We start from the raw sequence: 25450 nt of genomic DNA on the forward strand, positions 1-25450 counted from the left end.
AGCCACGAGCATAAACAAAAATCCTCTCCTAAGCTTTCTGAAGTTGCACATGCCTGTGAGAAGTGACATTCATTTCTGAAATCAGAGTTCATTGATCTGGCACGAACTGTCTGTAAATAAAAGCACTTTATTTATTCAGTGTTAGTTCTGCATTCACAATGTGCAGGCTTGTAATGTGAATGTTGTATGATTGTATTTGGGAAGCAGGTAGGCAAGCTTCTGTGCCCTGGGTTTTATAATTAAGCTATATTACACTACTATAATTTAGTGTAATAAAGATTCTTGAGCATGAAATACTATGGGTGGAGTAATCTACAGGTACCATAAAGATGGTTATTTCAGGCTAACTCAATCATTGATTCTTCAGTGATTGGCCTGGAAAAGGTGGTAGAAATGGTTTATCAGGTTTGTTTTTTGTTTTTTAAATATATTTTATTGATTTTTTACAGAGAGGAAGGGAGAGGGATAGGGAGTTAGAAACATCGATGAGAGAGAAACATCGATCAGCTGCCTCCTGCACAGCCCCCATTGGGGATGTGCCCGCAACCGAGGTACATGCCCTTGACCAGAATCGAACCTGGAACCTTTCAGTCCGCAGGCCGATGCTCTAGCCACTGAGCCAAACCGGTCAGGGCGGTTTATGAGTTTTGATGTTTTCCCTACTGCATGTTTAGTTCTGCTGCTTATTGCTCTCCCTGTTACAAGCCCAGGTCAAATGAAATAGAGGTGGATGCCCCTTTGAAAAGTATAATTTGCTCCACTGTACTAGTGGTGTGGTAAGTTCTCAGCTCACCACCCGTCGATTTCACTAGGGGGGATGAAAACAGAACACCCCACCTTGCCTGGGCCCCGCCCCTGAAGATTCTGATTCCGATCATCTTGGTGTGGCCACACCTAGGAGCTTCCCTGGCTTCCAGCGTGCATCCAGCCCTACCTGCCGTTGACTTGAACCCTAGATTCCCGTATTTTTAGTGACTAGTGGAAAAACAGTCCAATATTTTAATTCTACTGTTCTTTAAAGAATAAGTGTTAGGGACGGAAATTTAACATCTAGCTTCAAAAAGTGCACAAGAATGTGTAGTTGTTTTTTCATGCCGAAAACAAGCTGTGCTCATCAGTTCCTTTTCATCTGCCCTTTCCTTCAGTCTGTTCACGTCACCCCTCTGTTCAGAACACTTTCAAGACCTCCCATTTCATTCGCAACCAAAACGAGAGGCGCCCCCCCACCCCACCCCCTGCTCGGTGCCCAGCATGGCCCTCAGAGCTGGCTTCCCGGCTCTTCCCTGACTAATCCCTCCCACTGTCTCCCAGCTGCCTGCTCAGCTCCAGCCACTCGGCCTCCTTGCTGTTAGCCACAATCCACACTCACACCTGCCTCAGGTCCTCCACTTCCCCTCCCCTGGCCGAGGGCACTCTTGGCCCCCATACCACTTCCTGGCGGCCTCACCATCTGCTCTGTAGGTGGAGGGCCCCACCACTGCCTTTCTCCTGCCTCACCTGACTCATTCCTCTGGTCTCTCGCTTCCCCTGTTGAAATCGGGGTAACAGTAGTGCCCGTCTTAGGGTTGTTATGGGGTTAGATGAAGGCTTAGTGCATGTGAAGTACGAGCTAATGGCAGAGGCAAGCGCAGCCTCAGTGGTCAGCGGTGCTGCTCAGCACCTCCCCTTGGAGGGATCGCAGAATGACACGTGTCCTTGGTGCTGTGGCTGCAGTCCCAGAGCGTGTGCAAGGATCGCGGCCTTCTTCCTTCCTTCCGAGGTGCTTTCTTCTCCTTGGGAATCTGTCCTCGGGAGAATTTCTGAAGTGTTGGCTGCCGTGGGAAACTGGGAGGCAGGGCAGGCCCGAGACCTTTGCTCCTGTGTTTTTCTGCCCCACGGTTTTAGTTGTATTAACTTTCCGAATGTCAGGTTATTTGTATTTAGGAAGTAGGTTAGCTTCTAACGTAGGCACTTTTCTGAGTGTGTGTTAAATGTTAGATAAAATAAAACAAAAGTCTTGGTATTTATTTGATAACTGGTTAGTTTCTTGGAACTTCAGAAGAGCTTTTCAAATCGCCCAAATAGTCACTGTTTTAATACAGGAATCCACGTGGAAACTGAAGCCACATGCTTTCACCTCAGAATGTAGCACAGGAGAAGGAACCCTTAGCCAGGTGAAAACATCGAATCGGCTTGGGTATTTTTTAAATTTTTTTTTTGTTTCTGAGGGTGTGGGGGGTGGGGGAGAAGAAACATAAACCTGTTGAAGAAAGTCTAGTTTATAGAACAGAAAATCAGTAGTTAGAACAAACTTTAACGCAATACATTTGGAATCCTGTTAGAATACACATCGCACCCTAGCCGGTTTGGCTCAGTGGGTAGAGCGTTGGCCTGTGGACTGAAGGGTCGAGGGTTCAATTCCCTTCATGTGCACAGACTTCGGTTGCAGGCTTGATCCCTGGTCCTGGCTGGGGATCGTGTGGGAGACAACCCATTGATGTGTCTTTTCCACAGTGATGTTCTCTCTCTTCCCCTCCTCCCTCCCTTCCACTCTCTCTAAAAATCAATGGGAAGATATCCTTGGGTGAGTATTAACAACAACAAAAAGAATACACATTGCTGCGCAGACTCAACTCCAGGTGGCCAGGTGGAGTTATTGTCGTGTTTTTAAGAATTGCTGCAGAACACGTGTGTGCTTACATGGGGGTCTGTGCTTCCTCACTCTGTGCTCGCTCCGGGGTGGCCCTGGTGGGACCAGGTAGTGACAGTTTCTAGGGAAACCCTGTCTGCTCATGTCAGGAAGTGGCTTCTTGAGAAACAATAACATTATCATGTAGAGTCACTTCTTGGGTTTAGTTCTTTCAAGGGCGGGGGCTCCTGTCAGTCAGCTCCTCACAGGTTAAGGATGACTTCGGTGGAGAAGGTGAGGTGGAGAGCAGAAGTAGAACAGGTGCCACAGAGCTGAGCCCGCTCAGCAGCAGAGATACACCAGTGCTCATTACAGCTGGGACTCCCAGGCGTGTCCGTCACTGTTTTTACCTCTCTGATCGCCACCGTTCTATGGAACCCATTTTCTATGTCACTCACTTTGTCTAACCTAATATATCTTGGTTTATTAGCCTTATAGTGATGTGATGTACAGTCCAAAACAGTGCCTAATTTAATAGTTTACAGTTTTCATTTAAATTTAAGAGTTATTTAAACTTGGAGCCTCAGGAGGACCTCAGGATGTATGGTGGTGTCTGCTAAGAAGGAAAACAAGAGCGTGGAGCGAGACTCTTCATAGAAGCGCGGAACCCTGGTGCATGGGACGCACCAGGCACAGGGGGGGCACACTGCTTGGATAAAAAGAATAGAGGGGTTGCGGGTGGCTAAAAAAAGAGGGTGATGAAATGCAGAGGGCACATGCCCCGATTGCGTCTTCCCTTTGGAATTGGATGGGGGGGTGCCAAGTCTTGCACACTCCAGATGGCTCCCTGTCCCTCTTGCTTAATAGTAGGGTCCTTGAGAGAGGGAACTGTGTGTTTATATCTTATCTGTGCCCCGTCCTCATCACCTGGTAAACAGGACAAGCTCTCAATGTTTGTTTAACTGAATCAATATTACAGGGATGAACTAAAGAAATGAAAATGGTGCTCGCTTCGGCAGCACATATACTAAAAATTGGAACGATACAGAGAAGGTTAGCATGGCCCCTGCACAAGGATGACACGTGAATTGGTGAAGTGTTCCATATTTAGAAAACAAACCAACAAAAAGAAGTGAAGATGTACGTTCTTCTAAACTTCTTTAGAATGTGATGGTGTCCCCTCCATGCTCCTCTTGGTCTCTGCTCACATCCTAATGCCTTTCCTTGCCTTCTGTGTGTACATTTAGGGAGTTCTAGACTCACTGTGAGTCTGACGAAAGCTGTGATTCCCTCTTTAGAGAGACTCAGGCGTGGTTTCACAGGTGTGCTATGGACCACATGAAGCCCTTTCTCACCAGGTGGTTGTTGTTGTTGTTTTCTTTAATATGTTTTTATTGATTTCAGAGAGGGGGAGAGAGATAGAAACATCAACAATCAGAGTAAACAATTGCCTGTCTCCTGCATGCCCCCTACTGGGGATCAAGCCTGCAACCCGGGCATGTGCCCTGACCAGGAATCGAACCGTGACCTCCTGGTTCATAGGTCGATGCTCAACCACTGAGCCACACCGCTGGGCCTCACCAGGTGTTTTTTAAAAGGCCAGATTTTGGAAAAGTACAACGTTGTCACTGTTGCTTCACCCCGGTATTTAGAAATAGCTCGAGGGGTTGTTCTGGCTAGGTGGGAATTCCAAGACAGCCAGAGCGTCCAGACTGACTGTCTGGGAATGGACCCAAGTGGGTCCTGGAGCTCTGGCTCAGTGTCCCCTTTCCGTTGAGAACCCTCAGGTTCGTGCTGAAGTGGGAACTAGAACTTGAGGGGGAAGGCCCGAGGCACTGGCTTTCTGAGACGAGACCCCTGCCTAGACACTGTGATGCTGATGCTACCACGGAAAACTGAGCTGTGTCTGGGATTCTGTGGCTCCACCATCCCCTTTTCCTTTCATCACATTTTATAAAACTATTCGGGGTTTCTTATGAAACATCAGTGAGTTTAATATTTGAGTTTTTATATCCTTGAAGGAAGTTATTTGTGCTAAAAATGACAATGAAAAGAATTCCTGCTGTAGCCACTCCTGCTGTGGAGAGAGTGGTCTCTGCATCCGTGCAGAGCGCTTCGCGAGGCGGTGGCCCCAGAGCACAAGCTGAGCACGCCATCTCGTGAGGAGGGCTGTGTCCAGGCCTTACTGCCTTTTATGTTCCTGTAAAGAGCTTTGTGCTTATTCAGTTAAAGTGTGTACACATCATAATATTCTCTCAAGCACAGTCAATTTTTAAAATTTTTTACAAGTAGTAAATGAATACTCTTATAAGATAATTCAAATAATTCAGGGGTATTTTGAATGAAAAGTATAAACTCCTTTTTGCTTCTCCGGCCATCTCCTGCACTTAGAGGTCACTGTTTTTATCAGTCCTCGCAGGCTGTGCAGCGATCCGGGTCCCACTGTTTGCCCAGACCCCACTCTGACGTTACCAGAGTGGTGGTGTGGCACTTTCCAGAGGAGAAAGTGAAAGATGCATAAAAGCCAGGCCGGGGTACATAGCTAATGAAATGGCCCAAGTAGAATTTGAACCCAGGTCTCTGCTGAAAGAAATCAGACCTCGATCTGTCTCAGCCTGGTTTATCTTTCCCTCTTCATCCGTCAAGTTCACTTCCCGAGTGGGGCCAAGGTCAGAGCCATGAAGTTCCCTTGGCAGTTGTCTCTGCTTCTCTGGTTTGGGTTTGTGAACCTGTGCAGTCCCCCAGTGCGTGATTGATAACCTTTTGACTCCTTGAACTTTTTCCTGTTTTCTTTTACTTGTCAAACAAGTTTGCACAAGGCCTTGAACAGCTAAAACGAAATGCAGTGTGTCTTCACTGATCGCCCCCACCCCATGTGCACGCACTCCACACTTCTTACTCTCCTTTCTCTCTCAGCTGCTATTTGAAGGACAGGAACCGTCCACCTCCACTTCACTGCCTTTTGGAGGCTCTGTCCTGTTGGGCAGGACTACCTCCTGCAGGGGACACACTCGGCATTTGAGGTGCTCTGAGTGATGGAGGGAAACAGAACACCTGTAACTACAGCTCACGGTAGTGGTGCTGAATCGCCAGGTGGCCCAGCTCGTCAGGTCACTCGGGGCCTCTGAGGGTTCTAAGCACAGGCCCTGGCAGGACCTCCCTGACGGGGAAGTCAGAGAACCCTCTCCCTTCCTCTTAGTTCTTTTTTTTTTTTTAAATATATTTTGTTGACTTTTTACAGAGAGGAAGGGAGAGAGAGATAGAGAGCTAGAAACATCGATGAGAGAGAAACATCGATCACCTGCCTCCTGCACATCTCCCACTGGGGACGTGCCCGAAACCCAGGTACATGCCCTTGACCGGGATCGAACCCGGGACCCCTCAGTCCGCAGGCCGATGCTCTATCCACTGAGCCAAACCGGTTTCGGCCTTCCTCTTAGTTCTTAGGAACTAAAGCTCTAGGTGATGGTGAATGCCATCCTTGTGTAGAGTCCAGGATGTCTCCAAGAGTTTGGGTGGAGTTGCACTGACCAGGCTAGAGCACAAATGGAGACAAACAGGTTGGGTGAGATGATAAGCTAGTTTGGGCAGCGTTGATGTTTGATATGGGAAAGACATTTTGTGAAGTCGATATGGGACAATGGTATGCATCCTTATTTTTATTTTTAAATATATTTTATTGATTTTCTACAGAGAGGAAGGGAGAGGGATAGAGAGTCAGAAACATCGATGAGAGAGAAACATCAATCAACTGCCTCCTACACACCTCCTACTGGGGATGTGCCCACAACCAAGGTACATGCCCCTGACTGGAATCGAACCTGGGACCCCTCAGTCCACAGGCTGATGCTCTATCCACTGAGCCAAACTGGCTAGGGCCTTATTTTTATTTTTTAAGAGAAAAAATAATTCCCTTGTAAAGTAATAAAACTTTGCTTCTCACTAGAATGTTGATAAAACCAGGAATAACAGAGACATCCTAAAACATGGACTTTTCCAAATTCTTCATTCCTCTTCTGCTTGCATCCCTACTCTGTTCATTCAGATGATCTACTTTCAGAATGGTCTCTAGTCATGTCCCTTAGAACCAGCCACTGATCTTGTCCAGAAAGGATGCTTAGGAACTAAAGCTCTAGGTGATGGTGAATGCAAATGAGCAGTTTTTACTGTGTAGTCAGGAATTCACATCAGCAGACCGTAGGCCTGAGGTTTGTGAATATTATTCCAGAACCGGGGTTCCTAGGTTTCATCCTCAAACGTCTGCAGCCGTCCTTGCTGTTCTAAGAAAGCATTGCCTTTTATGTTAGTGTCGGGTCATGTGTCCGTTGCTGGTGAGCACAGTTGGAACTGAGAAGGGGTTGCATAAATCCTGCCGGTTGTAAGTGGTGAAAGGTGCCGGTCCCTGCTTCCCTGTCGTGGTTTGAGAACATTCTATTCCCACTGCTTCTGCCATGACTCATGGCTACACTGATAAAAGAGACAGAAATAGAGGCTTCCACCTAGAACTTACTTCTGGCCTTCCGTTTTTATTACTCTCTAATCCCCATTTTTTATTTTTGCTGTCTAGAAAATTCACTTCAGAAATGATGTTTAGAAAATCTCCGTAGTCATGACATTCCCCCCACCCAATCCCCCGTGGCAATTGCCTGTCCTCAAATTAATCATTAGCTTGTTCTTTTATTTTGTTTTCATTTTGATCTTCTGTTAGCCTGCTTGCAGCGAGCCTTGTGATAGAAACTCCACCTCTTACGCTAGAAACAGCAGAATTCAAATGGTAACTGGACCTGCTGAGATTTGGCAGAGGCGACCTCTGCTCATGGTTGTGCTCTGAGTTCCAGCTTGAGAGCCAGTTGGGGGACCAGCAACTCCACCCTTTATACTAACACAGACTTTGCTATCTTGCGCCCCTTTCTACAGTTCCATGAGTTGGAAGATGTTTTATTTTTGGAAGATTTAAAAAAAAACAACACAACACCAAAGGGCCTAATCAGTGTGGCTCAGTGGTTGAGCGTCGACCTATGAACCAGGAGGTCACAGTTTGATTCCTATCGGGGCACATGACCAGGTTGCAGGCTCGATCCCCAGTGGGGAATGTGCAAGAGGCAGCCAATCAGTGATTCTCACCATTGATGTTTCTATCTCGCTCCCTCTCCCTTCCTCTCTGAAATAATATATATATTATTATATATATATATATACACACACACACACATACACACACACACACACACACATATATACACACACACCCCAAAGGAACTATATTTATTGATATTTTCTTTTTTCCATTTTTATTAACCAAGAGTCTATAGCTAGGTTTGAAATCAAAACATGTGCTTCAAATAGTATCAGCATTAAGTTTGATTTTTCAGGTGGTTGATTGGTGTTTGTTAACCTGTGTACCTTTACTATGAGTAGAGAATTCTTTGAACGTTTTTAAAAATGAAAATAATGTGAAGTCCCTGTTCCATGCTCTTTCTCTCCCCTCCCCCCAATGACAGACTCAATGGATCCCTGTGCTCCTAGGACAGTGATGGCGAACCTATGACACTCATTTTTTTGGTTGGTTTTTCTGTGTTAAATGGCATTTAAATATATAAGATAAATATCAAAAATATAAGTCTTTGTTTTACTATGGTTGCAAATATCAAAAAAATTCTGTATGTGACACGGCCCCAGAGTTAATGCTGACACGCCGAGCTCAAAAGGTCTAGGTCCGATCTCAGGCTGAGACTATGATCTGTACCTTGGAAGTTTGTAGTTTCATTAACAAACTTTTTAAAAAGAAAAAAGATCATTTAAAATACCCACTAAAATGAATTTTTATTAAGAAAAGTACTGCCTCCCTCCTCATTTGTGGGGGAATGTAATAGAGAATCTGTCCCGATGCCCTTCTTGAGGTCTGGTCCTGGGGACCCAAGCTCCTGACCATCCCTTTTTTCTAACCTGTGTTACTAGGCCTCCCCTGTTCCCCTCGCCTATCTCCAGGAGTTTTCCTTCTCTCTGTGGCTTTGTGCCTTCTTGAGCTTACCTACCTTCTGTTTCTGTTCCCTGCTGTCTGTTTCTCACAGTGAATTGGAGGCCTGTCAGGGCAAGGGTACCTCCATGTCCGCTGTGCTGGACCAGGGCCTGCCCCATTCGAATGGGAGCAGGGCAGCAGCAACCCCCTCTGCCTCCGGGCCCTCCCTACACCTGTGCACTGGGCTCTGCCCTGAGGACTTAGCATGGAGTCCATTTCAGTCCTTTTCAGGCCCACAGCAGCTCTAAGAGGAAGTAGATCACTGTTACTGTTCCCATGTTAAAGACCGGGACTTGGTTAAAGTCATAGCACTTTGCATTTGTTTAGTGACACTTTATCTCGTACCTTTGGCCCTTAGGATGAAAAAATAAAATGACTCAAAGACAAAACATAGAGTACAAAGAGAAATAAAAAGTCTGGAAGATAAGTACATAGAATAAATGGCCCCTGAATACTCATGTTGTCAGTGAGAGGGTCGTTTGTCTTCTTTTATTTTTAAAAAAATATTTTTTTATTGATTTCAGAGGGGAAGAGAGAGGGGGAGAGAGAGAGAGACATCAGTGATGAGAGATCCCCTACTGGGGATCGGGCCCGAAACCCGGGCATGTGCCCTTGACCAGAATGGAACCCAGGACCCTTCAGTCCACAGGCTGATGCTCTGTCCACTGAGCCAACCAGCTAGGGCTGGGTCGTTTGCCTTCCAAAACTGCCCTCTTGGTGACGCCGTGTTCCCCAGAGGCGCTGCCCCGGACTATGGCGCTGCACTGTGCATGCACTGTATTCCTAAGTTTCCCAAACGTAAGCATTTCCATGTTCAGAAATTGTTTGAGCTCTCACTGGAGACAGTGTGTATATTTATGTTGGTTTTATTTTGTGACTCCTGGTCATGCGTCACTTCCTAATCAGCAGTGCTCGTTTGCTTGGGCAGATGGTCTTGAAGAGAACATTGCCAAACAATTGGACGTGCTTGTTGCTGCTGAGGTTAATATTTAGCAGAAAAGAAAGTTGTGTTTAACCAAATAAGGCTTTGGGCATCATTAGTCGATATTTATATTACTCATTATGGTTTGAAAACATCGGTTTTGTGTAATTGCACTGTCACATAGCATCTCCAGTTTAGCACAGAGACAAAGTAAAAACCAAACCACTTGATCCACAGTGAAAGTAGGAAATGGTAGAAGAAACAATGAACCAAATTCATTTTATAGAAATTGTGTTTGGAGGATGTCTTTGGAACGATACGGATTTATCGTAACTCAGATACAACACATATTCATGGCTAGGTTTGGGTATAGTAGTAAGTAGCATTAGACATTATCAGTATTAACAACAGAAGAAAATTTTTGTTTTAATCCTAATTTTTATGTTTGTGCACATTTCTTTGTAAGCCATTTAAAAGCCTCCTTTTTGGGGGAGGAGATAGCCAAGTGTATATTATGAACAAAAACTTGCTGAAAAATCCCCCCATGCAATGAGCATTGAGGAAAAGGTGGGTTTAGGTGATAGTTGATAACTTGTAAAATGAAAGGCATATGCGTTAAAGGGAGAATAATTGTAATTATCACTTGCTCACAGTGGTGGCTTGAGAGTTGGGGCAAGGTGACCAAAAACAGCAGGTTCAATTCTACAAAGAAGATTAAGTTAAACATCAACCTATATAAATTTCCATTAAAAGTCTTCATAAGATACTAATGGGGTAATCAGTTCTTCTCACTGGATGGTTAAAGAGCAGGTGCCACTAGCCACATACTCGGGATGTTTACTTTGAAGGGGGATGGCCCTCTGGAGTCCAAAGTCAAGGTAAAGAAATGCGGGTTAGTGAGTAGAATGGTTGCTGAGCCAGTGAACTGTCCTGGGGCAGGGGGCCCATAACTCATGGATCCAACAAGCAATGCCAGGTGGGCCGCTCAGGGACACTGCAGAGCCACGGGTTTGGACTGAAAGATCCTTAGGTCCCTTTCATTTTCATTTGCATAAATGTTTTCATTTTAGTGGAGTTTTCTACCTGCTTCGCTAATTTTCATTGGCGCATCCTTAGGAAAATTTAATGTACATATTAAAAACCACAGTGTGTGTGTGACTTTTGTGTTTGTGCCTTTATTACCCTCTCTGTTTAGTTTGGACCAAGGAAAATATATTTTATTAACAAGGTTTAATTCTCTTGGAAAATAACGTGGAACCTAAATTATCTGGGGCATTTAAGCTGTAATGAGAGCAGTCGAGTGTTAACAGATGTGGTCACAAAGGCCCGGTGGCCTGCTCCTCCGTTCTCCTCCAAGCCTTTGTGGTCCGGAAGCTTCTTGAATTTCTCTCTTATGTGAATGTTGATATAATCTGTCTATACTTTAGTTTTTGGAATGAATTAATTTATGATACCCTTCCTAAATGGATTTTTTTTTTCATCTGAAGAAGACATTTTTCCATCTGATTGACAGCTTTGTTTTTTATTTCATACAAGAAGTAAGGGATTATTTTTTATTATAGGCGTTAGTCTATTGCTAGAGTGAGAGGGCCCTCAGATGTGACTATCCAGCCTTGCAGTCTGCAGGATGCCGTATGCAGATATTGGACAGGTGGTTGCCCAGCCTCTGTGGGAACATTTGCAGTGACAGGAAGCTGCTACGTTTCCCAGTGCTTTAACGGCTGTATTAAGTAGGTCCTTCCTGCCATTTTTAAGTCAAAAAGTGTGCTTCTGGTGACTTATACCTTCAGTCCTAGCTTCGTCCTCTCATTGACAGCCAGGAATATTTCCTCATTGACAGCCAGGAACATTTCTGTCCTCTCCAAGCTGTAATTTTCTCATCTATAAAATGATCTCTCCAAGCTGTAATTTTCTCATCTATAAAATGATCATGAGTTGCAAGATCTGGTTATCTCACCAGGATCGAGGTGAAGAACAACTGAGATAATTGTGACCTTAGGCAAAATCCTGTCCATGTCTCAGAGTATTACCCTCTTAGCTTTACCTCTGGTGTGTAATGTGATGGGGAAACAGCCGTGCCTGTCCATCAGTTGGTGGACCTTGATAGACACCTTCCAGTTGATGTTCTTGTCATTAACAAATGAATTCATCTCTTCAGTCAACATTTATTGACCATTCACCGTGTGCCTGGCACTTGCTTGGGCCTTAAGTGAATTAAACAGTGAACAAAACAGATACCATCTCTATCTTACTGGGGCTTAACCTTTCTTCCCTAGACTTTTTACTTTGAGATATAAGTGCTTTTGACTGTTCAAAATAAAATAATATTGTTAGTCTCCTTTAACGAAGTGTTTTTAGTTTTCTGACTAGTACAATATTTAGCAATGTGTCTTTGATTCGTAGATATATGGAGTCTGGGAGTGATCCTTTTCATGTTGGTGTGCGGGCAGCCACCCTTTCAAGAGGCCAATGACAGTGAAACATTGACAATGATCATGGATTGTAAATACACGGTCCCATCCCATGTGTCTAAAGAGTGTAAAGAGTAAGTAAAAAAAAGTGTGTGCTTATTTTTTGAACTTAATATTTCTGCTCTTGATAAGTGTGTTTTGGGGAGTTAACCCCAGAATATGATTTGAAATGTAATATTAGATACAGAGTGTATTACTGTATTGCTTAAATATGCCAGTTTTCAAGAAGCTCATTACGTGCTGTTTCAGTCTCCAGGAGAGGGGGTTACTTTACTTGAAATGAGACATTACCACGAGAATTACTCTTCTCTGTTTGCATCAGCAACGAGGACGACCACCTGGAATTATTTTAAGTTCCAGAGAAGAGTTAGGGCATTTCTGAAATAGACAATCAACACACCATTTTAGGATTTACATAGTGTGTCTCATAATTTTATCCCCACACTCCTTCCCCCAGTTAACTAAAGAGCTCTGTTTTGGTTCATGTGACTATGGGAAGCCAACCAAAAATACACTCAAGTTGATTGTTTTGGATTTAAAGTACCGCACAGCATTCGAATCTGTGTAGTAAGAAATATAGTGGAATAAAGGAACTGTTGGAAGTTCAGGATTTCGTTGATGTGGGTGTTGCTTTGAAATGAGGTTGGCTGAGAGTATAGCTACCACTCACAGGACTTTGCTGTCGTAACATAGATTCAGCTGGTAACCATGTATGTTGCCAGATGGGAAGTAGACTTCTGGGGGGATCACTTTGTGATATAGAAATGTCTAATCACTATGCTGTACCCCTGAAACTAATATAGTATCGAATGTCAGCTGTAACTGGTGGCGGGGGGGGGGGGGGGGGGGTGGGGGGCGGGGGGGGGGGGCGGGGGGGGGCGGGGATAGAAGGAAATCTGAGTTTGAAGAATCCTTTCTCCAGGCGGAGCCCCATCTTAGGCCATGTGGGGGATCGTTAAGAACTTAGGTGTTCAAACTCTCTAGATTCAAATACTAACGTCTCCCTTTACTGATGATGTGAGAATAATAGAACCCACCTTTTGGGTTATTGTGAAAATGAAATGAATTAATGTCTGTAAAAGTTCTTAGCTCAGCCCTCAGCACATAGGAAGCTCCTGATATGAATGTTGATGATGGCGATGTTTATGCCCTTACTATGATTCTTCTCTGCCCCAGGAAGCAGGATATATGTTGTGTGCATGTTAAATGTTTGTAATTCAAGAAGTATCTCCACAGCCTCTACTCAGAAACTTATTTTTATATTGAAATATGTTATTCACAAGAATGTTTAAAATGTGTCTGTAATAAAATGAACACCTCTGTACCTGCTATCCAGCTTAAGAAATGGAAAGGTTCTAGTAACTTAGAAGCCTCTGTGTCTCCTTCCAAGAGGAATTATCTTTAGTAATCATAGGACCACTCAGTTTTCTACTTTCTCCTGTGTCAGTTTTGCAAGTTGTGTTTTTCAGGGAACTCATTCATTTTTTTTTTAATGGAAAAGCAAGCACAAATTTATTGACCATAGCAAAAATATTATGGGGCCCTTAGAGGTTAGGGAATATAAGCCTTGGGGGAAGGAGAGAGAGAAGGGAATGGCAAGGGCGTGCTCCCTGGAGGGATAGTGCCAGGATCTTGTTCATTTTATCTACATTTTCAGATTTATTGGTCTCAAGTATTCATAATATCCTCTAATTACATTTTTAAAGTCTATAGATTAGTGGGGGTGTTGCCCTTTTTCATTCTAATATTGACACCTGTTGCCTTCTCCTATTTTTTGTCTTTGCAATCTTGTCTTCGGTTTATTATCTTATTAGTCTTTTTCAAAGAACTACCTTTGTTTGAACAATGGACTTACTTCCCTTTCCAGCCTGATCACCCGGATGCTACAGAGAGATCCCAAGAGAAGGGCCTCTTTAGAAGAGATTGAAAACCATCCTTGGCTTCAGGGTGTGGACCCTTCGCCAGCCACCAAGTATAACATCCCCCTGGTGTCCTACAAGAACCTCTCAGAGGAGGAGCACAACAGCATCATTCAGCGCATGGTGCTCGGGGACATAGCGGATCGAGATGCCATTGTCGAGTATGTTACCACTCACTTGTCGGGGCCATGGGTTCAGATGCTTGGAACGGGCTCTCTCTGTATTGCCAGGGCCTGTGGCACTGTGTGATGGCTAGAGACCCAGCTGACAGGGTCATGCCATTTATCTCTACAGTTCCCTGCCCTGATCCTGGCTCTTAGGTTTTGTTGTATTTTGTTTATTTTTGTACTAGTGACCAAGGGGCGTCTCATTGAGCGCTGTAGCCTTTCTCCCTTCCCCCTGGGGTACAGCCTGCTTTCTATCCCAGTATGTGCCTTGCCCATAGCAGTATTCTCTTCATTCCCATGTCCCTCACTGGTTCCCACAGTGAGCAGGGAGAATGGGGCAGCATCTCAAGTCCCCTAAGTCAGGGGTTGGCATGTGGGGGCGAGTCATGCATTTATGTAAGTAGAGTGTTAGTGAACCACAGCCGTGCCCATTCATTTATGTTTTGTCCACGGTGCTTGTGCTACAGCAGCGTATCTGAGAGACTACATGACCCTCAACATCTGAAATACTTGCTCTCTGGTCCTGAAGAGCCCCTGCTGCCACCACCTGGAACCCACAAGTTATTATTTTTTTTTTTAAATATATTTTATTGATTTTTTACAGAGAGGAAGGGAGAGAGACAGAGAGCCAGAAACATCGATGAGAGAGAAACATCGATCAGCTGCCTCCTGCACATCTCCTACTGGGGATGTGCCTGCAACCCAGGTACATGCCCTTGACCGGAATCGAACCTGGGACCTTTCAGTACGCAGGCCGACGCTCTATCCACTGAGCCAAACCGGTTTCGGCTGGAACCCACAAGTTATTAACTAGGTCCTTAAACAGCACAGAAGGACTTCAGAACCTAAGGGGCTTAGAAATCACCTAACTTTTTAAAATAACCTGAGCAGTTTAGAATCAAGGATAATATAAAGATGTGCTTTGCTTTAGCATTGATTCATTTCTATAGGAGGTCCTAGCTTTAGAATATGAAACACTTCCACAAAGGAAAAGTCAAACGTTATTTAACCCATTGGAACAGCTGGTACAATGGAAGGAGTTGGCTTGCCAAGGACACGCACTTTAGTAGTGCATAGAAAATGATTGTTCGTTTTTGAGTAGATAGAAGGCTATTTTTGTCTCCTGAATTGTCTTAATGTTCTCAGCTTAAATAAATAAATAGCTGCCGTGGTGTCACCGAGCTATTTAACTCACGTAAATTCAGTCATAAACCCAGAAGGAGCGCTCATCGAATGTTCAAGAGGTTCCATGTGCCCGTCCACCAGTGAGCATGCGCCGGAGGGAAGCGGGGCTCTGGACGCCTGAGCCGCCCTTCCAGGCGGTCTCGGTCTTCCTGCGCCCACAGCGTGAGCAGCATGAGCCCTCCTCTGTGGGTGACCCTGCATCAGAGACTCGAATGTGTTGGCTCTTGTGGGCTCTTACTTTGGAGTCTGTCCTCAGCCTGCCCGCCCGCCCCTGTTAAGCTGTGGCCCAGGTACATGTGGTGAAAAGTGATCCCCATGTTGCTTCTTTCCTAGTGTTCATTGTGCATTTTCACTAACGACAGAAAGTTCCCGAAAAGCCTGGCTGCATAGTTCTGGGCCTGGTGGGCCCCTGTCACCTGCTCCTGCTGTTGCCTGGAAGGCCAGCTGCAGGGGAGCAGGCAGGGCCACCTCGGAGGGCCAAACACCCCCAGCAGCTCCCCAGCCCCAGTGGCTGCACTCGGTTTTCAGAGCATCAGTTTTGAAATGGATGAGTGAAAACATTGACAAAGAAGATGCTAATGACAGGCTCTCGGTTACATCAATGATAATGCATTAACATGTAAAATGCCAATAAATGCCAGGAGAGTGTAAGAGTAAAAACTCCCTGATTTTTGTGATTGGTACAAATGTACAATGGTACAATTGGTACAGTGTGTTTCAGCACACATTCATAGAACCCACTTCACACTTCTGATGGCAGCAAGACGCAGAGTAAAGTTTGGATAATGTGTACATTCATGAAGCCTCATTTCCTTTTATGCACCTAAACCTGACATCTAGCCCACATGCCATCAGCATTTTGGATTTTTCTTACTAACTGAATATTTTTATGCAGTTTTTTTTAGAGTTTCAAGAGTAATCTAAATACTAGTTGTTTTTTTCTTATTTGTGATCTTTCTTAATTTTAAAGACTCTGAGCATTGGATCCATTTGCTTGGACTGTACTTTAAAAGCATCAGTTCTGCTTGTAAAAATCTGCTACTGAGGTCTCTGCACTCTCCCTGTTTCTCCAGAGCCCTGGAGACCAACAGGTACAACCACATCACGGCCACGTACTTCCTGCTCGCCGAACGGATCCTGAGGGAGAAGCAAGAGAAAGAAATCCAAACCAGGTCTGCCAGCCCCAGCAACATCAAGGCCCAGTTTAGGTGAGAAAAAATCTTCACTGATTTTAGTAAGTTAACGTTTTGAAATAGTGAACGTTGTTTGTTTGCTTGCTTAACGCTTCCTAACTCCGGGGCAAGATTGTGAACAGCGATGGGGGGCTCTCCACACGCGTCGGGGCTGGGACCCTGCGTCACCAAGGATGCCGTGGGCTCCTGGGCTCGGGGCTGCGGCTGCTGGCCTGGCCGGGAACACGTTTGGAGACTGTCTCAAGCCAGCGTGTCTGTAGTTTATTTTCATTAAACTCTTCTAGGTCTGCCATGTATTAATAAGTTATTTTCTTTATTCTTTTATTCCAGGAACAAGGCCAGTTTTCCCTCAGTTATTTGAAATAACTTTTAAAAATAACAGGGCATTTCTGGGCCGTGATGTTGTCTCAGGATTTCAGGGATTTGACAGTCAGATTAACCAGTTGATTTATTGGCTGATGACCTGGGGAGGTCACTTAACCTATGACTCAGCTGCTGAGTTGGCCTGTGAAGTGGGAGGAAGCACCCTGCCTGCCTCCTGGGGTGCGGTGAGGGCCAGATGAGTTAGGGCCTGTGGGGTGCATCCGGCCCGGCTCCCTGTTGCTGCCTCTGGTAGGACTATCACCACCCTGTCTCTCCCTTTCCTCCCTCCCCAGTTTCCTGTTCTCCTGCCATGCTAGCTTTCTGCTTAAAATCAGAGCGTAGGAAGGGTTACCTTTTACACCATCATTAGGAAATTTATTAGAATTCATATCCATATAAAGTAACCCCTGGACCTGTAGTGATTCAAAAACCAAAGGACGCTCCCAATTCTGAATAATTCTTTACTCGTACATCCAACAATGAATGATTATATGTGTGTGAATATTTACTTATTATTTAAAAAGAGGAGGGAAACCATTGGGGTTAAATTCCCTGCAGTCACTTGCCATGCTAGGTTGTTGCTTGGGCTGGAGCGACAGAGGAGAGAGAAGAAAGCAGTCCTGATGGCTGAAGAAGAAAAGAGTGAGAAGTCTGAGCTGGAAGCCGAGTGTAGGAACTCCGTGTCCTGCTCACATTCTTCTGTAATGGAAACTAGGCACGCTGTCAGGTGTCGGCTTGGAAGAGGCCTGGGCCCAGGGAGCCAGGGGACTCCAGGCATGAGACAGAGCAGGAGAGTGACACGGAGAGGGTGGGCCAGCCTCGTCCTGCTGAGCCCTCTGGTGGGAAACCACAGCCTCCGAGTAGCTGGGCCACCAGGTCGGGAGCCACCCAGTCCTTTTGGAGAAGGGGTATTTGGATTTGAGCTGTTGTCTGTTCAGTGAGACAGAACAGAGCTCAATCTAAAAGTGATCAAACAGTAACTGAGTTAAATTGGTTTTACTTCTGGAAATGGCAAAGCCAATAGCAGCTATAAAGAAGTATCAGAGCCTCCCACAGTTTTCCTTTACCCTCCTGGGGATTCTGGAGCGGAGACACCCTGCAGGCCTGTCTTCCTCCTGTGTCTGCTTCCTCGCCTTCTCTTTACGTCACTGTGACTTTAGTGTCACCCTGGGCCTGACGTGGCTCTGTAGCTGAGGATGCCTTATGGTCAGCCTGACTGCTACAGCTGTGGCCCGCACTCATCTGTTTCCGGGGGTGGGAGGGGAGGAGAGAAGAGCCTTTATCAGGCTGTGCCCCTCCCCATCCTTCTCGAATGGACCGGCTGCTGCTCTGGCGAGTCAGTACCCCGCCATGGGCTCCCCCGTGGTCGTGGGGTGATGTTCTGGTGGCTGCTCAGTCTGAAAGCAGTGTGTGCGGCTCTGCTCTGTGGGACCTTGAGGCTCACCGGGAGGGGGCGCAGTGGTGTTGGTGGAGGACAGACGACTTGTCCAGAGACACTGCTTGACCTCAAAAACATCGAGCACTCAGCTTCTATAAACTACCACGCAGTGACGATAGCAAATGGCTCTCTACCCTCGAGGGAACGTGATACGGCTCTGAGTTGGGGGAAGGATATCTGTTGTAAATGCCTATGAGTTTTACCAAGCTATAGATTTAATTAGGTGTTATTTCTAGGATAACATAACTGGTGTGAAATGAAGATATCATCGTGTGGAAGTGGCTGTTGTAAACGTGTCTGGCATCTGCTGGTCCCTGGGCAGGGAGGACAGCTGAGAATTCCAAGATGTTTATTCAAAACAAGCCAGAGACCTCATTTTCCAAAGTCTTTCTCTTTAGCTACCAAGCAGGGTTTTAGTTACTTGAGTGACTCCAGATGGGGGATAAAATCAGAGTTTACGTCATAGTGGATTTGCTATCCAGTACTCTTCCTGAGCATTGAAAATAGAAGTATTTCTATTTTGCTGGTTGCATTTTTTTAATTGGTGAGGAGATGATATATACCAGCATTCACTGACTCTTCTCTCCAACATTCTCATGTTAAATCCATTCAACTATTTCCATTTTTGTAAATACCAGACTTTTACAAAAAGGAGGACTGGAAATTTCAGGTGAATCTTCTTAGCAACACACCATCACAGAGGGACAGAGTGTGTGGTGTTCAGGTTTTGCTTTGGTGGTGACTCCCGTGTGCTTTTAAAAAATGCTTTTCTTGGGGCATATACACTGTTGTAGAGGAGAGGCGCCCCTGGCAAACCCTTTTCTAACAGCTGGGACAACGTCTTTTGGCCACGAGCACAGACTGAGCTGCCTTCAGAACCCACGTGCCCTTCAGGTGTCCTTGCTGACCGTCACAGGGGGTGGCATGAGCTTGCATGGCTGCCGTTTCTTTTCTTCTAAGTGTGCAGGTTTTGTCCCAGTAAGTTGTGTCTCATGTCCTTCAGCAGAGCCTGCATGTGATTACATGGCGTGTCCTTTCCCATCTGTTCCACAGGCAGTCGTGGCCCACCAAAATCGACGTGCCCCAGGACCTGGAGGATGACCTCACTGCCACTCCCCTGTCCCACGCGACCGTCCCTCCGGCTCCTGCGCGGGCCGCCGACAATGTCCTCAATGGCCACCGGAGCAAAGGCCTGTGTGACACGGCCAAGAAAGACGACCTCCCCGAGTTGGCTGGGCCGGCATTGTCCACGGTGCCGCCGGCGAGCTTGAAGCCCGCGGCCAGTGGGCGGAAGTGTCTGTTCCGGGTGGAGGAAGACGAAGAGGAGGATGAGGAGGACAAGAAACCCATGTCCCTCTCCACGCAAGTGGTCCTGCGCCGGAAGCCCTCTGTGACCAACCGGCTGACCTCGAGGAAGAGCGCCCCGGTGCTGAACCAGATCTTCGAGGAAGGGGAGTCCGACGACGAGTTCGACATGGATGAGAACCTGCCTCCCAAGCTGAGCAGGTTAAAGATGAACATCGCCTCCCCGGGGACGGTTCACAAACGCTACCACCGGAGGAAAAGCCAGGGCCGAGGCTCCAGCTGCAGCAGCTCGGAGACCAGCGACGACGACTCGGAGAGCCGCCGGCGGCTCGATAAAGACAGCGGCTTCACCTACTCCTGGCACCGCCGGGACAGCAGCGAGGGGCCGCCGGGCAGCGAGGGCGACGGCGGGGGCCAGAGCAAGCCCAGCAACAGCAGCGGCGGGGCGGACAAGGCCAGCCCCAGCGAGAACAACGCGGGTGGGGGCAGCCCCTCGGGCGGCTCAGGGGGCACCCCGGGGGGCACCTCGGGCAGCACCCGCCGCTGCGCAGGCCCCGCCAACTCCACGCAGCTGGCCTCGCGCAGCGCCGGGGAGCTGGTGCAGAGCCTCAAACTCATGGGCCTCTGCCTGGGCTCTCAGCTCCGCGGGGGCACCAAGTACATTCTTGACCCGCAGCACGGCCTGTCCTTCTCCAGTGTCAAGGTCCAGGAGAAGTCCACGTGGAAGATGTGCATCAGCTCCGCGGGCAACCTGGGCCAGGCCCCCGTGGTGGGCAGCCTCAAGTTCTTCTCCGACCACGTGGCGGACAGCACCACTGAGCTGGAACGGATACAGAGCAGGAATCTGAAAAACAACGTGCTCCAGCTACCTCTGTGCGAAAAGACCATCTCTGTGAACATCCAGCGGAACCCCAAGGAGGGGCTGCTGTGCGCCTCCAGCCAGGCCACCTGCTGCCACGTCATCTGACAGTGGCCGCCTGGCCACGCGCACGCTTCCTGCTCAAAGCAGTGAAGACCGGCTCCCTTCACTGTTTGCTCTCGGTTTTACCCTCTCAGCGGGCAGTTATTTATTACGCTTCCCTTCGTTCGCCTGGCGCTGTGACAATGCATGGTCCTTGTGCATGCTGCTGCTAGACACTGCTTTTCTGTTCCAGCCGAAAAGTCAATCTCGTGTGTCACTTTCACATTCAGAATTTTAGTGTGGATGATCAGGATTAAATTAAAATGTATATTTGGAACCTAATGTAAATGGAGCACTTAGAAATTTGATGTTCCGCACTTAACCTAGACAGAGAAAACATGCTTGTATTTCCTTGTTGAAAAATCTAAATTCCTGTCCTGACCTTGTTACACGGAGACTCCGTGCTCTGGGGCACACTCTGGTGTCCGATACAGAACCAAAGCAATAACGGTGAGATGCCGACAGGCCTGGAGCCCGCGGACGTGCCCGCCAGCTTTCCGAGGCTGCGCGGACAGAGTACAGCCAACGTCTGCACTAGAACCTTAAACCGAGATTTCAACATACCCACACCTGTTTGTCTTAAGCTATAGTGTGAAAAAAGTTTGGGCTCTTAAAAATTAACTGAAAAAGATTTTCTTGTTTTGTAATAGGTGAGATAAAGTACTTAGATTTATAAGGCAGCTTCCCTTGTAGTGGTAAATGACAAGCAGACAATCTTATTTTGTAATGTGTGAACTGATGATGTCTTAACTCTACTTACAGAGTGTGTCTGTGTAACAGAACAAAATGACGCTCGTGTAAACCCCTTCCCGCAGGGCACAGCCCGGGGTTTCCTTCAGAACCATGTAGATAGAGGAAACTGTAGGACCTAACGTGGAGGCAAAGTGCACTCAGAGGTGGGCAAAGTCAAACCCGGTCAATGAAAAAAACATATATAAACACATATATATACACATGGATTGATTTTTACGAGTTTGGTAATTAGGTTGTCTCTTTTGTTACTTCCATTTTATATCCTTTAGCTCAATTAGCTATGACAATTGGTTAATCAAAAAATACACATGAAAGGGTAGAATCCACACAATCAACAAACAAAACCTGCTTCAGTTTCGTTTTTTTGCTGGAAATATTTTTCACTTTGCCTTCCTGCCAAAACAATAATCAAGAACTCTTGCTTTAAACTATTCCTGTACAGACTCCCTTTGACCAGATAATCATCTTTTGAGACAAATTTTATCTGTAGGCACAGTGTATTGCACATTGCTGATTGCGGAAGGGGCCAGATGCTACTTCTCTGTGCTGTGCCCCGAGGGGTCTTAGATGCTTAGCCGCATTGGTGATAGGATGCGGCTGGGCCCGGGCCTTCCCACGCTCATCAGCCTCCAGTGAGGTGTCTGGTCCACACAGTGGCGGAGCCCCAGGGGACGGCATGCCACTGGGCAGTGCCCCCACGTGTACACTGACCTTGCTCCGTTAGTACCCATCTGTTTTACTCAGAGCTCTGAATTTCACTGTATACTTACTAGACTAAGTAAAGATGATACTTCAAATAACTTCTTTTACTTTCTAGACCTAGGCTAGATGTGTTTTAAGCTATAGCTCTAGTTCAGTGTGATATTTATAATTGAAAGCTATGAGAATAGGTGTGTGGGTGAAGCCATAGAACACATTTGCTTGAAATTCTTGAGCAGGGATCTTATAAAGGGCCAGAAATAAGATGTGTGGTTCACATAGACAGTGAGCGTAACATCTGTATTAAACATAGGAGAGAAGTTTATAAAGGGCATTGGCAATAAACTCTTTGTTGCAGCTGTTTTCCAAGCAATGTAAATACTTTTTCCTGTGATTATGTATAGCCTTGGAATGGCACATTTGAACCCGTATGTGTTCGGATTTCGTTGTGTTTTTTATATTCAGATGTATATATGGTGCTCACTCTAGGATCAGCAGTGTTGACCATTTATGCTGCATAGCTGTATTATAGCCTTATTAGTTGTGTGTGGTTGGTTGGCCCTCTGGGTAGACAGATGTTAGTCTGAGTGGTGTCTTACTCCTTTGTTCCTAAGTGAATGACTGTGCATGTGTTGTATGTCATAGTATGTTGTCCCATAAAAGAGAGGGAGCGAATAACCATTACATTAAGATAATATTGGACCAAACTACTTACTTGCTCTAAACAGTTTCTTGTACCCCTTAACCTGTCTTCAGAAGTTGCATAGAGTTACAGTAGTGTGTAAATTAAACATTGTGGACAATTAGTCTTGTATTTTTCTGTATGTGTGTGTATATATATACATATGTGTGTATATATATATATATATATAAAATATGTACTTCTGACAATTCTATCTGTATTTAAAGATGTGACAATCTTGACACCGACTTTAAGAATAGCCGTGAGACTGAATCAAATTAAAGGTATTTCTACCACGTAAGCGCTGATGTGTGTGAAGCGTATACAGAATGATCAACTGATTGGTCATTTGCGTCCACTGCGGGTTGATGTTCCTCGCCATGTGAACATGGACAGGTCTGTGACAAGTGGGAGAAAATCCAAACAATAAAGTGGCATATTGGTGTTCAGCAATAGAACGGCATCCCATTCCGTTTCTTCTGTGTCCCGCCCCTCGAGGGGGTGGCATCTCCCTGTGGCAGGTGCTCAGGAGCGGGGGTGGGAGGAGCCAAGGCGCCCCTCACTGCTCCACGCCCCGTGGTCCTATTGACTGGACTGTGGAGACCTCCGGGACGATGCCGTCCCTCTCCACCCCCCACCCTGGCCTCACGCTGGGGAAGAGGTGCTCCCCGCAGTTAGGCCATTGGTGTGTGGCCTCGTGATTGACTACAAGATGTGGAGGAGGTTTGATGGAAGTTTCCCTTGAGCCTGTGGCACCCATGTCGCCAACAAGGTCACAGAAATCACGCCTCCCTCCCACAGTGAGCCTGTGAGCTTCCTCAGGGGAAGGGGATACGAGCTAAGTGTCAGGCTCCGCCCTACCCATTGCCATCGCCGGTTACACCGGGGAGTGCTGAGGCCCAGGCAGGAGGGGCAGAGCTGGGTGGGTCCAGGTCTGCTGACCCTGGAGAGGGGCAACCCCACCCCCAACCTCCCAATCTCCAATAGGCAGATTTTTCCTATTGATTTTTCCACTGATTTTTAGAGAGAGAGTGGGAGGGAGGGCGACAGAAACATCCATGTGAATGGGCAGGAAGATCAGCCGATGGGGTTCACATCAGGAACCCACTGCCCCACACCCACTGCGCTCATGTGACTGGGGGAGACCGTGAGCTGGGTCTGAGGTGCCCAGGCTGGGATGCGAGGAAGCTCCTGCCTCAGGACCGTAGTGGCGGGGACCACGTGCTGGTTTAAATCACGATAATGTTCTAGAAAGCATTCCTTAAGCTGCAACCAACCACTGAACCCGTACATGGGCCTTGATGCCTCAGACCAAGCAGAGGCAGCTGGCAAGCGCAGAGGCCTGGCAGGACCAGCTGGGCAGCCAGAGTGGCAGACGGGGCGGCTCCCAAAAACATGGTGCTTGACGGGCTGAGGCCACCCCCATCCTGATGTGGAGGGACTCGGGGGGCGGGCCCTGAGGGAGGGGATGGGTCTAGACTGAAGCCCTCATTTCCCCCTGCTCATCCGCCTTCCCCAGTGGCCGAGGCACCTGTGTGGAAATGCCCACGGCCCAGTGTCCCAGCTGTGAGGGACATGCGCCCCGGGGCGGGGAGGGGGGCGGGAGGAGGGGGAGGTGGGTAAAGGGGGGGGCTGTTTCACAGGCAGAGTGTGCACAGCTGGCAGAGAAAGGAAGCCAGGCCCTCCCTTGCAGGTGGTCCTCGGGCCTGGACCACAGGCGGGGAGCAGCAGACTCCAGTCACTGCCTTGTGTCTGGAGGGCCAGACCACGGTGACCCACACTGTGCCTGAGAGCGGTCCAGCCCCATGTCACGGCTGGGGGGAGGGGGGGGGGCGCGTGCAGCACCCCTGGGTAAGGCCCCTCCTCCGCAGGCGTCAGCCACACCAGGAGCCAGGTATGGCCGCTGGCTCTCCACCTGGTGCCCTGTGCATGGAAGCAGCCCCCGCAGCCCTTGCCAGGCTCCCGGGGCAGCAGGGCCTCCCGAGAACCACCTGAGCTTTGGCAGTGGCACCAGGTGCCCAGCTCCACGCTCAGCCTCCCCACTCAGGCTTCACCTTGACGAACCTGCCCCCAAGCTCCTCCCAGGACCCCGGGGGCCATCTCAGTCCACGCGTGGAAGTAGGAGCCAGAGAGGTGCTTTTAATAACTGATACTATTGCTTCTGCTGATAAAGTGTCTTAACATACTGCAAAATAGAACCAGGAAAGAGGTAGAGTTGTCGGGAATTGGAAACCCTGCCTCTTGTCCACCCCTCGCTCTCAACTGAGGCTGGGCAGAGCCCCCTTCAGCATGGCTCGCACCCGGGCCGCCACCCTGCCCCACGGATCCCTGGGCGGTGGGGGTGGGGGTGACTGTCTCCGTGAGGGGCACCATGGAGAGCTGGTGGTTGGTCCACACGAGAAGCTCAGGGCAGCGGGTGGAGTGCAGTGTGTGGAATGGAGTGTGGGGCTGGGCAGAAACCTGGGGCGGGGGAGCGGGGGGTAATGTGGGGAGCTGCCAGGAGCTGGGTCCCAGCCGCCCTCTTCACGGCCCTGAGCTGGGACACTGTGTTGGGAGGAGTAGGTGCTGCCACGGGAGCTGCTTCCTCTGGCCGAGCCTTGGATCTGGGTTTGGAGCCGCTCAGCCACTCGGGTGCCCCTCTGCTAGTTCAGGTCGCCTTCTTTCTCCTTCCCGCCTTCTTCCTTCAGGTTCTCGGCCACCAGCTTCATTTGCTGTTGAGAGAACACAGGGTGAGCCACGCTAGCCGGAGTGGTGGCACCTCGGCG

General features: G+C 47.6%; 2 protein-coding genes and 1 non-coding gene across 5 annotated transcripts in view; 2 read left to right on the plus strand and 1 right to left on the minus strand.

Moving 5' to 3' along the window:
* SNRK (SNF related kinase) overlaps window positions 1-23143 on the plus strand; it is a 40880-nt gene extending 17737 nt beyond the window's left edge. For all 3 annotated transcript variants that reach the window (XM_070391618.1, XM_070391616.1, XM_070391617.1), the window contains 4 exons: window positions 11953-12094; window positions 13888-14100; window positions 16365-16499; window positions 19339-23143. In XM_070391618.1, coding sequence (XP_070247719.1) covers window positions 11953-12094; window positions 13888-14100; window positions 16365-16499; window positions 19339-20557 — 1709 coding nt within the window. In that variant the 3' untranslated portion in view covers window positions 20558-23143. The remainder of the gene's footprint in view (window positions 1-11952; window positions 12095-13887; window positions 14101-16364; window positions 16500-19338) is intronic.
* On the plus strand, window positions 3612-3719 carry LOC138992832 (U6 spliceosomal RNA). Its single transcript, XR_011468161.1, has one exon. It is a non-coding gene; the product is annotated as a U6 spliceosomal RNA (small nuclear RNA).
* A 1661-nt stretch (window positions 23144-24804) lies between the features above and the next one.
* Window positions 24805-25450, minus strand: part of ANO10 (anoctamin 10) — a 97949-nt gene continuing 97303 nt past the window's right edge. The window contains exon 13 of the mRNA XM_070391623.1: window positions 24805-25396. Coding sequence (XP_070247724.1) covers window positions 25328-25396 — 69 coding nt within the window. The 3' untranslated portion in view covers window positions 24805-25327. The remainder of the gene's footprint in view (window positions 25397-25450) is intronic.

The sequence above is a fragment of the Myotis yumanensis genome, unplaced genomic scaffold (assembly GCF_028538775.1).
Source record: "Myotis yumanensis isolate MYYU_CA2020_CCGP unplaced genomic scaffold, mMyoYum1.0.hap1 SCAF_14, whole genome shotgun sequence".
In the NCBI taxonomy this organism is placed as follows: Eukaryota; Metazoa; Chordata; class Mammalia; order Chiroptera; family Vespertilionidae; genus Myotis; species Myotis yumanensis.